This window comes from Nomascus leucogenys, chromosome 13 (assembly GCF_006542625.1).
Source record: "Nomascus leucogenys isolate Asia chromosome 13, Asia_NLE_v1, whole genome shotgun sequence".
Lineage (NCBI taxonomy): Eukaryota > Metazoa > Chordata > Mammalia > Primates > Hylobatidae > Nomascus > Nomascus leucogenys.
In genome coordinates, this window is record NC_044393.1 from 46,649,691 (window position 1) to 46,666,791 (window position 17,101).

The window sequence follows — 17,101 nt, forward strand, 5'->3', positions numbered from 1 at the left end:
TTCCAGTTCCAGCTGTCATGAAGCAAAAGTCGTTTCACTTGTCTGAGTCTTGAGTTTCTCAACTATAAAGCGGGGGTTGGGTCCTTCCAGCTGGGTGCACCCCACAATTCTGGGGAACCTGGAGCCAGAAATCGGTCCCGGCCTGGTGCGGGACGACACCCTCAGCGGACTCCCGGATCATCGATTCCCCCGCTACCCCAAACTGTCAAGAAAAGGCCTCATCCCAGAAGCCGCCCACCTCGCCCCCGGCAGAAACTCATAACCGTGCCCTCGGCCCTCCGTCACCTACGCGCCCCGCTCACCTGGCCGGAGCCGCTCACCTGGCTAGAGCCTTCCTCACCCACAGCTGCAACAGGCAGACTCCGGCTCCCACCGCCAAGTCCAGCTCAGCTCTCAACCGATTGGCCAGCGCCCCAGCGCGTCATGCCACGGCGCTGTCCACTGGCCAATCAAAGAGCGCTTCTCCGACGGACTGGAGGAAGCGAGAGACTCAGAGAAGCTCTGCCACCATCTTGGAACAGGGCAAGACAGGTGTGTCTCGCACTTCAAAACGAGAGTTCCTCGGAACACGTTTCCCCGCCCCTAAACGTTTCTGTTTCAGAAAACCCCGGTGCCTGCCGCACCGTTGCCTAAGCGCAGCCAGCGCTCCTCAGAGGTTCGCCCTGATACAATATGACATCCACTCGTCTCAGTGGGAAGTCCCGCTGATCGCCTTAGCTACCGGAAAGCGAAAACGATGACGTATGCTCGTGGAACAGGGAGCTGCACTGGTTGGAAGAAACTAAGGCTGCCGGAAGAAGGTATTAGCATGCGGAAGGGGCGGGGCGGAGGGGCGGGGCGGGTGGTGAGCGCGGCGGCGTTTACGCACTTGCTGGTCTGGGAATCGGTCTTTGTGGCCAGTTAAGTTTGAAGTACAGAGGTGTGGTGGTGCTTCACGTTACAAGCTCTCCGCCCCTCGCTTGCTGTAATGTCTTGGCGCTCTCAGCGGAGGCTGGCACTAGCGCACAGTCCCTAGCATCCTTCTACATGGAAATAAATAATTGAGAACTGTAATATTCAAGCATTTTAGGAGAGTAAGCTTATAAATACATGGAACACAACTTTCTTTTAAAAAATGATTCCAACTTTTAGATTTAGGGGGTACACTGCATATTTGTTACCTGGCTGTGAGGTTTCGAATTCGAATGCTCTGGTCACTCAGATACTGAGCATAGTACCCAAGTTTCTCTCGATTATTATTTTATTTTATTATTATTATTTTGAGATGGAGTCTCGCTCTGTCACCCAGGCTGGAGTGCAGTGGCGCGATCTTGGCTCACTGCAACATCTGCCCCTGGGTTCAAGGGATTCTCCTGCCTCAGTCTCGTGAATGTCTGGGATTAAAGGTGCATACTACCACACCTGGCTAATGTTTGTGTTTTTCGTAGGGGTTTCGCCATGTTGGCCAGGCTGGTGTCGAACTCCTGACCTCAGGTGATCTGCCCACCTCGGCCTCCCAAAGTGCTGGGATTACAGGTGTGAGGCACCACGCTCAGCCTAAATTCTGTATTTCTGGGTCAGACTTTTCCACCTAACATCAGATTCAAATATTCAGCAACCTGCTGGGTTCTTCAAAGCGTGTTTACTGTGCACTGGTTACCAATTTAGTTCACTGCATCTTGGGCTGTACTTCTACTACCTGCCCGAGTCTGGTGAGCCAGAACACTCACATACACAAGTTACATGAAGTGGATTTATTACTCACAGAGAAGCAGCAAGGGACAGCAGAAGCCTAGGATTCATGATGAACTGGTCTCTCAAGACTCAGGAAAGCCACACGGTGCAGATCGACTCTCGTCTGTGCATGCCCACTTGTACTCCAGCTGGGAAAAGCCGTAAAAGCATTGAAGGACATCTTGTTTTTAGCGGGGCTAGAACACAGCCTGGGCTGTTCTGGCTATTTCCTCCTTATCTCAGAATATTATATTCCCAGCACATCGGAATTATTCTTCAGAACTACAAGCAAGAAAGTGGGGAGAACTGGGCCAGTCCAAGGCCGTCTGGAGAAATGTCCTGCAGATATCACTGGGTATTCTTGCACATCTCGATCTTAATATGTCCTAAACTGAATCCATCATCCCCCTGGCTCCCAGTGAACCTTCTGCCTCTTGTACCTTGTTTCACTGGAAGATGCCATTCTTCTCCCAGTTACTGAGTCTATAAAGTCGGAAGTTATCCTTGGCTCCTCCTTATTTCTAACCCCTCCACCTTGAAGGTGACAATCACTTGGTCTTGTTAATTTGTTACTCTAAATATTTCTCAATTTCATCTACTTGCTTAGTTCAGGCACTCATCCTCTGATTGGATTCCTGCAACAGTCTCTCGAATGATTGCTTTGCCCAAATTTTGCCTGGTCCAAAAATCACATTGGTTGCTGGATAGATTTCTCTAAATCACATATCTGACCCTACTATTCTCTTGCTTAAAACCCTACATAATTTTCCCATCATTCACAGGATACAGTAGGGACCCCTGTGCTACTCACGGGCCGCAATGATCTACAGACCTCAATCCTCCAGTAATGAACCACCGTCCTTCCCAGCCCACATGTGCTGTTTGTTGTTTCGGTGCCCTTTTGCATGCCCTCCTCTCTCCCAAGAACAGCCTCTTCACCTCCCTTCCTTTGCCAGGAGCTGCCATGTGTGCTTCAAGACTTTGAAGAAGCCTTCCATTGACCTCCTTTCTCCTCAAGGTGGCAAAACCAAAAATCAAACCAACAAGTAAACAAAAGCGGTGGCAGAAAGGAAAAGTAACCACAGAAGAGAGGAGAATAGGTTTAGACCGTGAGTTTGAAGACTTAGAGACAAACTTCCCACAGAAAAGATCCTGACCTGAAAAGAAAAATCCAGGCAGAAGAAGATTATTCAGCAGGAGGGCCTCAGTGGAGGGTGGAAGATCCCTTTAGAAGGAGGGCCTCAGTGGAGGTGGAAGATCCCTTTAGAAGGAGGGCCTCAGTGGAGGGTGGGTGATCCCTTTAGAAGGAGGGCCTCAGTGGAGGGTGGGTGATCCCTTTAGAAAGAGTCAAACTGTCTCAGCGAGTTCTTGAGAACAACTTCAATATTAGCAAATGAGGTACCAAATATAAAGGTGCATTTTCAGATTTCTAAAAATTCACACAAATAGCCAGGTGCAGTGGCTCACGCCTGTAATCCCAGCACTTTGGGAGGCTGAGACTGGCGGATCACAAGGTCAGGAGATCGAGACCATCCTGGCTAACACGGTGAAACTCCGTCTCTACTAAAAAAAATTACAAAGAAAATTAGCTGGGAGTGGTGGTGGACGCCTGGAGTCCCAGCTACTGGGGAGGCTGAGGCAGGAGAATGGCGTGAACCCGGGAGGCAGAGCTTGCGGTGAGCCGAGATCGCGCCACTGCACTCCAGCCTGGGCATCTGAGCGAGACTCCGTCTCAAAAACAAAAAAAATTGACAAAAATGTTGGCTTTTAGCTTTGAAACCAAAACTATTTCTTCTGTGATAACAATAAGCTCAGAAATTGTTTGTTCAAGAGATAAAAAGTAGAAAACAAAACGCATGTATGTAATTATAATCTTCTCAATTATTATCGGCATAAACAACCTAAGATAAGAGTTAATGTCACTGCCTTTTTTCTCCTTCTAGAAGAATAAGCTAACTAAATCTTAAGGAAAGCTAGATTGCTAGATCCTTTTTCAGCCCCCAGTTCCTGTTTAGGGAGTATCATTGCTTCTTAAACTAAAAACTACTAAGCAAACAACCAGTTGGTTATAGGAATGTCTCTGCTTGTTTTATGTTGAAATTTTATTCCTTTTTTTTTTTTTTTTTTTGAGACAGAGTCTCACTGTGTCACCCATGCTAGAGTGCAGTGGCATGATCATAGCTCACTGCAGTCTCCCATGGTCAAGCGATCATTCTACCTTAGCCTGCTGAGTACTGGGACTACAGGTGTACACCACCATGCCTGGCTAATTTAAAACATTTTTGAAGACATGGAGTCTTGCCATGTTGCACAGGCTAGTCTCAAACTCCTGGGCTCAAGCAATCCTCCCGCTTTAGCCTCCCAAAATGCTGGGATTACTATTTTTAAATTTGAAAGAGCTATATTGAGGTATAATTGATGTACCTTAAGCTGCACATATTTAAAATGTACAATTTATTAAGTTTTGACACCCATCACCACAATCGAGATAATAAACATATATATCACCCCCAAAAGTTTCATGTCCCTTTGTTAATGGTGGAGGGTGTCCAGTTTCTTGGTGTCTTGAACAAACAATTAGACAAAACGCACAAAGAAAGGAAGGAATGAAGGGTTTCATTGAAAATGAAAGTACACTCCACATTATGGGAGCGGGCCTGAGCATAAGGGCTCAAAGTCCCCATTATAGAATTTTTGAGCATTTAAATACCCTCTACTTGGGGTATACCCTATGTAAATGAAGAGGATGAAGTAAAGTTACAAAGTCATTTAGCTGGCCTACGCCCTGTGGAGAGGATATTTCCTGTCATAACTGAAGTGTGAATCGGCCTTCTGTTCCCTGCCTCCAGACCCTATTTTCCTGGCTCATCTCCCTGCTGAGAGATGTGATCCCCATAAATCTTTATGGGAGGCAGAGGGACTGATTGTCTTTTTTCTGTAACTGCTTCATGCTGGCTTGGGGTGTAGTCCCTACCTATTGGTGATCATGGAACTCGCCCTGCTCTATCTAGTGGAGGCAGGGTAGTTTCTTGATGGCTAGGGGTGGTGTCTTCACCTGGAACTGGCTGGAACCTTTGTTGCGTGATCATCTGAAGTTTGATGGTCTCTAGACGAGAGGAAATTAATTTGGTTAAAAGATTTAATGGGAACTTTAGGGGGTGGATACCTACGCTGTCAGAGATGTTTGTTATAGAGATTTGCAGAAAAAAAAACAAAACCTAGTCTGTTCTAGAATCTATGTTTCCTTAAAGTCTTAGCACAAGCAACTCCATTTTGGTTTGGTTTGGTTTGTTGGGGCCTAATGCATGAGCTTGGTCCAAAACAATGGCCTCATAAAATTTTGTGGAAAAAATTCACCCTTTTTGGTCAGGTTCTCACTTAGGTGAGAGTGTGACCAAAACTTAGGGCCTTAGCGCCACTCTCAGTTACCATCATTTTGGGTTTTGGTCTCAGCACATCATTTATAGGTTTTGGTGTTCTCATGGTTGCACGTTTCTTTCAGCTTTTGTCATTCCAGTTGAAGAGAGAACATCTGATGTTCTAGAGATGACCGCGTGCAAACATTTAAAACCTTTGAGAGAATACAGCACACCAGGGAGACTATTATTATAACTATTGGGAGGATAACACCAAGAGTTCGGGGTATGCTCCTAAACCCAAGGCCCCAATCAACGAAACCTCCTAAAATCAAATAGATCAAAGAATGAGCTAGATAAAGAGTTTACTCACTTGACTAAGCAATTTCTTCGTTAATCCTCTACCACTGAATTTCATTTTTTTCTTTTTTCCTTTTTTTTTTTTTTGAGACGGAGTCTCACTGTGTCACCCAGGTTGGAGTGCAATGGCACGGTCTCGGTTCACTGCAACCTCTGCCTCCTGGGTTCAAGCAATTCTCCTGCCTCAGCTTTCTGAGTAGCTGCCATTACAGGCACCTGCCAGCACACCTAGCTAATTTTTGTATTTTTAGTAGAGACGGAGTTTCGCCATGTTGGCCAGGCTGATCTTGAACTCCTGACCTCAGGTCATCTGCCTGTCTCGGACTCCTAAAGTGCTGGGATTACAGACATGAGCCACCGCGCCCAGCCAACAAGGGATACATTTCTAATCATTGCTTCTTTTACTTCAAACCATGGTAAAAGGACCTAACAAATGGGATGCCTTTCTAGAAGAGTGAAGGCCTCCTGGCAATGTTTTCTGTTTGTTTGTTTTTTTGTTTTTTTTTTTTTTTTTGAGACGGAGTCTCGCTCTGTCGCCCAGGCTGGAGTGCAGTGGCGCAATCTCGGCTCACTGCAAGCTCCGCCTCCCGGGTTCACGCCATTCTCCTGCCTCAGCCTCTCCAAGTAGCTGGGACTACAAGCGCCCGCCACCACGCCCGGCTAATTTTTTTTGTATTTTTAGTAGAGATGGGGTTTCACCGTGGTCTTGATCTCCTGACCTCGTGATCCGCCCGCCTCGGCCTCCCAAAGTGCTGGGATTACAAGCGTGAGCCACTGCGCCCGGCCGGCAATGTTTTCTTTAACCCGTGATGTGGGTTAGAGGAGTGAACCAATGTTTTGTTTTTGACTGATTATAAAGCAACGCATGTACCATTAAAGTTTCTTACCTACTTCGGGCCTTCATCTTTTATCTATCAAAGTATAAGGTTATCCATGTCTAAGGCTGGCTGCAAACTCCTTCACAAATAAAAGTATACCCCATAAGTGCACATAACAGACCCCTTTTTCACTTCTATTGTTTGTAGAGGCATAAGCAAGAAAAAAAATATTGAAAGATAAGAGTTTTATGATAGAAGTCTTAATCTGTGAACTTGGGAAAAGCCGTTCACATCAAGGATGCCATTTTCTTCTTGGGAGAAATTTCCCAGGGTAGCTTTACGTCAAAAGTTCCAACGGGTGCACAGTTCCAAAAGTGTGGACGGACCCTTCTCAGTTGCGAGACCATGAACCCAAAGCCCAAGGTCCTGAAGTTTTGTTGTAGTGAGGATGGCAAGGACAGTCTTCTCCAATGTTTCCAGAAAATTCAAACCATAAAAAGCCTTCTTTACCGGGTGAAAATACACCGCAGCATAATAATCTACTGTTATAACATCAGCCCTTTTGCATGGGAAAGCTTTTATACAATCAGAATGACAAACTGGAATTCAAATAACGACTGAATGAAATCCCCTTACAAAATGTTTAAATGGTCCACCGGGTGACCAAATGTACATGAAGCTTTAATTGTCTTCCCAGGAATATGGGACTAAGCATTGGTTATAAACTCTTTTAAACAATTTCAGTATCAGCTGGTTTAATATGAAAATCTGACAAAGTATTTTCTTGGTATTTAATTAAATTTTTTTTGTTTGTTTTACTTGGGTTAGTAGCTTTGTGCAAGGAAATTTCATTCAAAGCAATGAAAAACAACAACCAGGGCTGATACTACCAAAAATTGTTTTAAAATCAGAAGGAAAAATAATATGGATTTCAGGCGTTCCCAGGTTATAAATGGGTTTTCTGCATGTTTGAAACCAAAAACAAACTTTCCTATAGAAATATCAGTAAATCTAGCAAAGAAATAACACACCCCAAGCATGTCATAGCCTGTCTTAAATAAGGGGAAAACATGACAGCACTAGTAAGAGGCAAGTAAAGGGTGCTTTACTTTACAATTGATGGAAGCTCGCAGGCTTTGTTCTTGGCTGCCCCACGCAGCCAGCGGAAGGCAGGCCAAGGAGGAAAGAGCCCGGCCTCCCCCGTCCCCGCAACTACAACTCCCAGGATGCCGCGGCGCAGGCTCCCTGCGGGTGCAGGCTGGGCTCAGCTCTGCTGGACCCGCGCTGGGGGACTCTGGCCTCGCTGCACTCATGGCTTCTCCTAGCAAGGCAGTGATTGTTCCCGGGAACGGAGGCGGGGATGTGACCACGCACGGCTGGTATGGCTGGGTGAAAAAGGAGCTGGAGAAGGTAAGCGCCCAACGCCTCGCTGCTCCGTGAAGTCAACCTGGAGGGAGGGACAGCGGGAGAGGACTGAGGGCTGAAGTTTGAACATGCGTCTAATCCCCTCCAGCAAAGCCCTGTGTGTTTTCCTTCCTCTTCCCCGCTACCTTCTCTTAAAGTCTGAGCTAGTGGTCGAATTTTGACTGGTAAAACCGCCTGGAAGACTTCTCTGAGGGCTCAGCCTTTAGAGTTAAAGGAACCCCTTTGAACTACCGAGGCTGAGCCCCCGAGCCCCGCCCCCCATATCTGCTGCTGGTTCAGATTTGGGACTTCCCAGATAATTTTACATCTTCACTGCTCCCCGCTTCAGCTTTTAAAAAATTAAATGTGCTATACTTAATATATACAAAGGATATACGTAACATGTGTCTACATTATGAGGCATAATGTAATGAATTACCAAACTAAAATCTGGGACATTGCCTATACATCATTTTCCAAACGACCCGTATGTCTACCCATCTCAGTCCTGTGCCATCCTGAAATTTTTTCATCTGCTTCTCTTTTTAAAATTAAAGTACTTTTCAACCTATGAATATACCTTTTAAACAATAGACTGTTCTATTTGGCTTCTTGGTGAGCTTTATAAAAATGGCATCTTACTGGAGGCTGCCCTGTGCCGTTTGGTTTTTATTTTTTAACCCTCTTCTGTAACCAGGCGGTAAGTCGGCTCCCTGGGTTGCCGTCCTCTAGAGCGGGTCTCCAGAACAGATTGCAGGGCTGTGGCTGAAAACCCTGGTCAGAGCTACAACCCCAAAGGTCGGGGCTGGAGCTTCTGAGAGGATGCTATCTCCAAATTTCTGTATCACGTTCCTGTGCCACATTTTACCTACTCCCTGGCATACAGTCTATTTGGCTCCAGGTCAGTCTGTCTAGAACACATTTGTTCATGCCTCTCTATAGATGCAGGCCTGTAGAGGCAAATATGGGTGTACAAATGCAGATATAGGTCTCTCTATAGAGATCAGCAGAGCTGCCTAGATACAGAACTACAGATGGAGTTCATGCGAAAGGATGGTCACTTAACCAACTTCATTTCATAACACAAGTTAATACTGAATTGGTAACAATCATATCAGGTGCCTCATTTCTTATTAGCAAAGTATTAATTGTAATTAAGCTCTTTATTATAGCTTTTTCTCCCCCCTCATATCATAGATACCTGGTTTCCAGTGTTTGGCTAAAAACATGCCCGACCCAAGTAAGTTTTAAACTTGTTTTTAAACAGCCTCATCTTGTTGGGTTTTGATATTACCATTTTTGTGGTAGAGAACAAGAACATCGTAGTGGAGAAACCAAAGATGCCTATATACCTAAGAAAGAATAAGGCAAGCAGCTTGGGGAGGAGGGTGTGAACCAAAAGCCATAGAAAATTCTAGTAAGGATCAGGAAAGCACCTGGACATGGTAAAAATTTTCAACTTTGCACCAACTTGATTTTTCCCTTCTGTATGTCTACAAATATTTTCAGGCAGAATTTGTGGGTATTATATTTGAGGCATAGGTATAAAACTTTACAGCATCTATTTGAGATCCTAATGTTTAAAAATGTCATATTGTGGGCCGGGCGCGGTGGCTCACGCTTGTAATCCCAGCACTTTGGGAGGCCGAGGCGGGCGAATCACGAGGTCAGGAGATCGAGACCACGGTGAAACCCCGTCTCTACTAAAAAAAAAAAAATACAAAAAATTAGCCGGGCGTGGTGGCGGGCGCCTGTAGTCCCAGCTACTCGGAGAGGCTGAGGCGGGAGAATGGCGTGAACCCGGGAGGCGGAGCTTGCAGTGAGCCGAGATCGCGCCACTGCACTCCAGCCCGGGCGACAGAGCGAGACTCTGTCTCAAAAAAAAAAAAAAAAGTCATATTGTTACTTTTGTTCTGGGTATGCCTATGACTTGTCTCAGGAATCCCCTTTTTGGAAAGAATGAATAAATGTGTGTGAATTTTAGAATGTTGCAAGAGTTTTTTTGCTTTTTTCTTTGAGAGGGAGTCTGGCTCTATTGCCCAGGCTGGAGTGCTGTGGCGTGATCGTAGCTCACTGCAACCTCTGCCTCCTGGGTTCAAGTGATTCTCCTGCGTCAGCTTCCCAAGTAGCTGGGATTATGGGCACGCGCTACCACGCCTGGCTAATGTTTTTTGTATTTTTAGCAGAGACGGGGTTTCACCATTTGGTCAGGCTGGTCTCGAACTCCTGACCTCAAATGATCTATCCACCTCAGCCTCCCAAAGTGTTGGGATTACAGGTGTGAGCCACTGCACCTGACCAATAGCTTTTTTTTTTTAAGTTTGAAAGTTTACGTTAAAATTTCAGAGTTATATTTTATCATTTCCTTAGTATTTTCTTACAAGAACATGGTAAATAAAAAAAAAAAAAAAAAAAAAGGGAAAAGAAAAACTATTTACCAGAACTGTGGACTTGGGTCTTTCAAGTAGTAATACATAAATCTTTGGCTCTGTTAACACAGTCTTGTCTCCTGCTGTGGTCCTGCAGTTTTAAAAGTTGTGAATTGCTGAATAGTTGTCTGTTTGAAAGGTGGGGCAGCATTGGATTCAGACTGCCACTATCAAATGACAGACCTTTTCTTTACCCTGAACCTTAAGTTACAGCACGAGAGAGCATCTGGCTGCCCTTCATGGAGACAGAGCTGCACTGTGATGAGAAGACTATCATCATCGGCCACAGTTCTGGGGCCATCGCGGCCATGAGGTGTGATCTTTGTTAAACTGCTCTCCCCTTTGTGGGCTCCAGCCATGCTTGCTTGAGAAATACCTTGTGTATATCTTAAATTTCTGTTGCAGAGGAAACAGTGCTGACCTCTAAAGTGGTAACATAATCTGTCCTAATTCCTTCCTGGTTTTGCTAGTGGATTGAAAAAAAACGAAAAATCTGCTCTTACTGAGATGCAGTGATCCTTTTAAAGCGTAAGTGGCTGCAAACCCCAGTGGCTTCCCATCAGTCAGCTCTGATTCTGTCTCTACAGACTCTCCTTCTCTCCTCCCAGCTAGGTTTACTGACCTCATTGCAGTTCCTGGAACATGCCAAGTACACACACATCTTAGCCTGCTCTCATCTTTCTACCTGGGATACTCTGGCCCTAGACATCTGCATGGCTTTCTATTCCCCTTGAAGTGTCTGCTCAAATGTCCCCTTTTGGTGAAGCCTTCTCTAATCACTCCATGTGAAACGCCTTCCTCACTCTACTGGCTCCTATCTCTTTTATATCTTCTTATCTGCAGCACTTTTTACCATCTGACATCCTGTTTATTTCTGTCTCCTGTCAATAGAATGTAGACTCCATGAAGGCAGGGCTTTGTTCACTATGGCACTGAAACCCCATTGCCTAGAAGAGAGCCTGGCATATGGTAGATTGTGTCTGCAGTGTTACCCACCTGCGAATCCCCAGTCCTTAGGATTCATGGGCACATCCCTACTGCTCTCATTAGAATATTACATCTCCCCTTTTAGCCTTATAAGGCCTAGCAGGTAGGGAATTAGCTGGCTGAATAAGCTAAGTTTAGCCTATAAGCGTTGAGTTTCTTTCATATTTGCTAGGCAAAATGACAAAGGATAATAGTTTCTATTTGTCCCAAGCAGTCACTTAGGATGTTACATGAATTGCATGTCAGGGAATCTTGCCAAATTTCCTAACCTTTCAGCCACACTGATTAAAGTTAAAAGAGTATTTCAGGATGGAGCCACAAAATTATGGAACACTCCTAGTATAAGGATGTTTATATGCTGCCAGGGGTTGTCTGGAAAAGGAAGAGCTCCTTGTATTATTGAATTCTGTTCCAACTCAAGGCCAACTGCATTTTTCTCAAGCTATTGATTAGTAAAGATGTGCCTGCTTTTAAAGATCCTTGAACTCACTGCAGGATTATTAGCAACCTTCTAAGAATTGACTTCTAAAGTTAAGGGAGGCAAGGAGAAAAATGGATGTCAAAACGATTGGGTTAAGATTGTAGAATTTCCTATTGACAAAATCATAGAGGACTACCCTACAGATGACTCTAATCATGAAAGGAAAATCGTGCCTTTCCAATGGAGAGATCAGGTGGATATCACCTTAAGCAAATGATCAAACTTAATCTTACCAATAATAGACTGGCATCACGTGTCCCCTGATGTGATGGCATGGGAAGGACACAGCATCACCTATGTAGTATCCTTGCCAGAAATGTTTACCTCAGTCTAGTTAGGAGGAAACAGACAATCCTATTTAGAGGATAATGTACAAGACAACTGGCCTAAACTCTTAAACAACGTTAATGTCATTTAAAACAAAAATTTTTTTTTTTTTTTTTTGAGACAGAGTCTCGCTCTGTCGCCCAGGCTGGAGTGCAGTGGCACAATCTCGGCTCACTGCAAGCTCTGCCTCCCGGGTTCACGCCATTCTCCTGCCTCAGCCTCTCCGAGTAGCTGGACTACAGGCGCCCGCCACCACGCCCAGCTAATTTTTTTTTGTATTTTTAGTAGAGATGGGGTTTCACCGTGGTCTCAATCTCCTGACCTCATGATCCGCCCGCCTCGGCCTCCCAAAGTGCTGGGATTACAAGTGTGAGCCACCGCGCCCGGCCACATTTTTTGTTTATTGGGAAAGGTTTGCACAAGTTTCAACTACCTTGAAAATTGAGTAGTGGCTGGGCGCGGTGGCTCACGCCTGTAATCCCAGCACTTTAGGAGGCCGGGGTGGGTGGATTATTTGAGGTCAGGAGTTCAAGACCAGCTTGGCCAACATGGTGAAACCCCGTCTCTACTAAAAATACAAAATTAGCTGGGCGTGGTGGTGCATGCCTGTTATCCCAGCTACTCAGGAGGCTAAAACAGGAGAATCGTTTGAACCCAGGAGGTGGAGGTTGCAGTGAGCCAAGATTGTGCCACTGCACTCCAGCCTGGGTGACAGAGTGAGACTCTGTCTCAAAAATAAAAAGAAAAAATGAGTAGAAGCTCATCCAGTAGTCAGGGTTGGGCTTGTAGTTCTGCACTTTCCTTGGTATTTTTCACATCAACCTCAACAGCAGACAGCACGTGCTTTCTGTAGGCTACCTCAAATGAGTTTTTAAGTAGTTTATTGACTTTTTGGTGATCAGAGGTAACATTACATATTAGCTGACATCATTTTTCTTTCTCCAGGTATGCAGAAACACATCGAGTATATGCTATTGTATTAGTGTCTGCGTACACATCAGACTTGGGGGATGAAAATGAGCGTGCAAGTGGTAAGTCCAAAGGTAGAAATCTGAGCAAAGCCCTTCTCTAGACATGGGGCTGTCTGTTCAGGTTGTAAAAACAGTGCTGTCTTTCAGATAGGCTAAAACATTCTAATAGCATATGAGAAAGATTTACCACCTATCTTTGGATATAAGTTTGCACTTTGATTTCTTCCCAAGCTGTAAGTCTAGAATTGAAACCTAGAGGCCTGGTTTTAGTTGAACCATATACCACCTCTTCATGAGTAACTGTGGTATCAAGCCCTACAGATTTGAAAACAGAAGAAGTGCTTCTAACTCACACGTAGGCTCTGCTCCTTTGTGTCTCTATGTGGGTCGCCAGCAGGTATTTTAGAATATCTAGATGGGAGATTATCCATGGGCACTGAAAGATCATTTTTTTTTTCCCCATAGGATACTTCGTCCGCCCCTGGCAGTGGGAGAAGATCAAGGCCAACTGCCCTTACATTGTGCAGTTTGGCTCCACTGACGACCCGTTCCTTCCCTGGAAAGAACAACAAGAAGTGGCCGATAGGTTGGAAACCAGATTGCACAAATTCACTGACCGTGGCCACTTTCAGAACACAGAGTTTCATGAACTGATTACTGTGGTAAAGTCTTTGCTCAAAGTACCAGCATAGACTGTATGATTTCTGCTATTTTGCATCCCAATATAGGGGTAGAATAATATCTACTATCAGCTGATTACTAGACACATAGAACATCCAGTTAAGTTCCAAAAGTGCCTGAAAAACAAACACAAGTTTCAACATTCAGTCTAAGTTACAAGTAGCATTTCCATTTTCCATAGGCTCTAAAACTCCCCAAATTGCTATGAGCTACTGCAGTATTTTCCTCATTTGATAAGAAACATAAGGACAGCTTAACTACCCTTCTCTATCCAAAGTAAGTCAGAAACAGAACCCAGGTTTCCTGATTCCCACTCCTGAGTAAAATTAAATGGGTTTTATGTATGTTGCATGTGTTGCACACTTTTCCTCTTTGAAATCAAACTTTTCGATTTCATTAGGGAAAGAAAACCTGACTGGAAGTCCAGAGTGTTAGCTTAGAACTCAGAATACTAGCTGCTGTTTCAAGCTGGCCCCGGACATTTAAACCCAGACCAGGGCCTTCACCTCTGACACTTGCCCCTAAGTCCTTCAGACATGTTGAGAGAGACTGAGACAGGAGTCTTCCAGAGTCAGGCAGGAAGGAGAAGCACAGCAATATACATACATAATATACCTACAACTGACTAGATTTGTTTGAGACAAGAGTGGTGGGATCAGAGCCATGTGGAGAGCTCATGGCCTGTCTAAATTGTTGCCATGTGGAAATGGGGCAGAGTGTTGCCAATTTTCTGATTTTTTGTGTGGAAAAAAAATCTCCAAGTTATAGTTTTTAAATTTGGGGATGCCGGGTGCGGTGGCTCATGCTTGTAATCCCAGCACTTTGGGAGGCTGAGGTGGGTGGATCACGAGGTCAGGAGATCGAGACCACGGTGAAACCCCGTCTCTACTAAAAATACAAAAAATTAGCCGGGCGTGGTGGCGGGCGCCTGTAGTCCCAGCTACTCGGAGAGGCTGAGGCAGGAGAATGGCGTGAACCTGGTTGGTGGAGCTTGCAGTGAGCCGAGATTGCGCCACTGCACTCCAGCCTGGGCGACAGAGCGAGACTCTGTCTCAAAAAAAATAAATACATTTGGGGAATGCATACACACACACACACACACACACACACACACACACACACACGCACGCAATCCATATACATATGGAGTATGTAAGTTGGCAATAACAGTATACATCAAAAAATTTATAAACACCGCAAGACAAATAAAATCCAAGCCATCCATTTGTGACCACAATCATAAGCATTCACTTAGCCAGGGGCTTTTAGATAATTATCTGTGAAGTCTGAGAAAAGACTAAGATAACCAAGATGAACTTAATGTCAAAGGACGAAATCGTGGGGACAATTTGGATTTTGTTCTAAAGATGTGTTTTTAAAAAGAACCTTTCCGTACTTCATGTTCTGTTCTGTAGAGTTCAACCTTTTAACTTCCATGGCCCTTTAGATCTCTTTCAAGCACATTCCATTTTCTTCTGATCATACTTCCTCAGAAAACCTTTTTTTGGCTGGGTGTGGTGGCTCATGCCTGTAATCCCAGCACTGTGGGAGGCTGAGGTGGGTGTATTGCTTGAGGCCAGGTGTTTGAGGCCAGCCAGGGCAACATAGCAAGACCCCATCTCTACAAAATATTAAAAAATTAGCTAGGCATGGTGGTGCACACCTGTAGTCCTAGCTACTTGGGAGGCTGAGGCAGGATTGCTTGAGCCCAGGAGTTTGAGCCTTCAGTGAGCTATGATCGCACTAGTGTACTCCATCCTGGGTGATGGAGCAAAGAACCTGTCTCTTAAAAAAAAAAAAATTTTTTTTTAATTAAAAAAACCCACCCTTTTTCATTTCACAACATTTTTTGGCTATTATGATCTCTACGTGTTACTTCAAATAATTTCCAGTGAATCCACACTTGATGTTGCAAAGCCTAAGTTTGCTGCAGAAATATAATTTCCTACACTTCATGCCTAAAGGAGATTCAGAGCTATCGCTTAAAACCAGGAGTCTTGGTTTTTAAATGTGCTTAGACAAAAAAAATTAGGAAAGGTACCCTAATCGTTTAACAGCAATCATCTTTGGGGAATGGGCATTTTGGTAGGTACAGTGTGGTGGATGTCCTTATTATTATTTTTGAGACAGTGTCTTGCTCTCTCTCCCAGGCTGGAATTCAGTGGCACAAATCTCAGCTCACTGTACCTCCGGCTCCTGGGTTCAAGTGATTCTCATCTCAGCCTCCCAAGTAGTGTGAACTAAAGGCATGTGCCACCACGCCTGGCTAATTTTTGTATTTTTAGTAGAGACAGGGTTTCACCATGTTGGCCAGGCTGGTCTCGAACTCCTGGGCTCAAGTGATCCACCCACCTCAGCCGTCCAAAGTGTTGGGATTACAGGCGTGAGCCACCATGCCCTGCCCCTTATTTTACTTTATCCTCCTGATTATTTGGATTTGCTACACTAAACATGTATTTTATAATAAAAAAATAATTAAGATTTCAAACAATGTATTTGACTACTAAAAAGCAAATTATATAAATCAGTTGAATAATAATGTTGTTAAAGAGGCTGTTTAGCACGAATTTGACCAAATCTATACTCAAAGTTTGATTCTACTTGAATTTTTTGGAAATTTGCTGTTGTATTACTTATTCTTTGCCTTGTTCTCTGTGAAGTCCTTTCCTAAAAAAACAAACTTATACAATTTAGTTCACAAAACTTTGCTGACCTCTTTCTCTGTAGAAATGAAAACTAAATATATATATATATATAATTGAGAAATAATTCTGATACTCTTCGTTCCTATAAAAGTAATTAAGATAGACCTATAGGATTGTTGAACTTTGCTGCCAAATATAGTAACCAGTAATCACAGCTAGCTGTAAAATTGAAAATTCAGTTCAGTCAAACCAGCCATATTTCAAGTGCTCAACAGCCACTGGTGGCTATTGGTTACCTTACTGACCAGCCAATATAGGCTATTTCCGTCATTATAGAAAGCTCTATTGGACAACATTGGTCTAGGACATATATTTTGTATTTTCCCCTCACCTACCATCCAATAATGAGTAATAGTTCAAAGTAAAAGTGACTTAATTTGAAATTACTTCTGTTTGGCTAGTTTGCTTAGCTGATCACCACCAACATCATAGGTCTAGAAATCGCCCAACTAAGATCAGGGGTGTTTCATGGGAAAATCCACACAAACTATTCATTAAAAACCATAGAGCCATGGACTGTCATTTCTGATTTCTGTTTGATTCTTTGTGGTCATCATTGAATATACAGGGGCCTCTATACACTCTGGGGAGTATCTATTCCCAGGTGAGCAAAATACCGAATACTGAATGGAAATCAACTGTAAATATGAGGACTTCATATGCAACTTGAATTTTTCGTGCTGTCCGGAGTCTAGAGCCCCACAATCTGTTTTGGTTACAGTTTATCCCTGTAGGATAAATGATCCATCTAACTATTCATCAGAGGTGCTGTATTTTTAAATTGTCTCTTGTCTCCTTCAGTTAATTTTCAGGATTAAAAACATGCTGTGGGAAAAAAGCTTGAAGGTTCTCTTTATTGGTGAGGTAAG

At 44.1% G+C, this 17,101-nt stretch overlaps 2 protein-coding genes across 3 annotated transcripts in view; one reads left to right on the forward strand and one right to left on the reverse strand.

Moving 5' to 3' along the window:
* Positions 1-811, reverse strand: part of SEC23B (SEC23 homolog B, coat complex II component) — a 52,153-nt gene extending 51,342 nt beyond the window's left edge. The window contains exon 1 of one of the 2 annotated variants that reach the window (XM_030825518.1): positions 321-811. The gene's annotated coding sequence lies outside the window, so the exon portion shown is untranslated. Of the gene's footprint in view, positions 1-302 lie in introns of both variants that reach the window. The other variant, XM_030825517.1, reaches the window with a different exon arrangement.
* Positions 812-6,781: 5,970 nt separating this feature from the next.
* Positions 6,782-14,281, forward strand: RBBP9 (RB binding protein 9, serine hydrolase). The gene is made up of 5 exons (XM_030825957.1): positions 6,782-7,657; positions 8,849-8,891; positions 10,288-10,393; positions 12,821-12,906; positions 13,312-14,281. Exons 1-5 carry the CDS (start codon positions 7,367-7,369, stop codon positions 13,536-13,538), a joined length of 753 nt encoding a protein of 250 aa, XP_030681817.1. The 5' UTR covers positions 6,782-7,366; the 3' UTR covers positions 13,539-14,281.
* Positions 14,282-17,101: the final 2,820 nt, after the last annotated feature.

Bases quoted from the DNA above. Each gene is read 5' to 3' on its own strand.
- RBBP9 (XM_030825957.1), top strand. From the start codon at position 7,367: ATGGAAGCTCGCAGGCTTTGTTCTTGGCTGCCCCACGCAGCCAGCGGA. The intron at 7,658-8,848 runs GTAAGCGCCCAA...CTCATATCATAG, and splicing joins TGAAAAAGGAGCTGGAGAAG to ATACCTGGTTTCCAGTGTTT. The intron at 8,892-10,287 runs GTAAGTTTTAAA...CTGAACCTTAAG, and splicing joins TAAAAACATGCCCGACCCAA to TTACAGCACGAGAGAGCATC.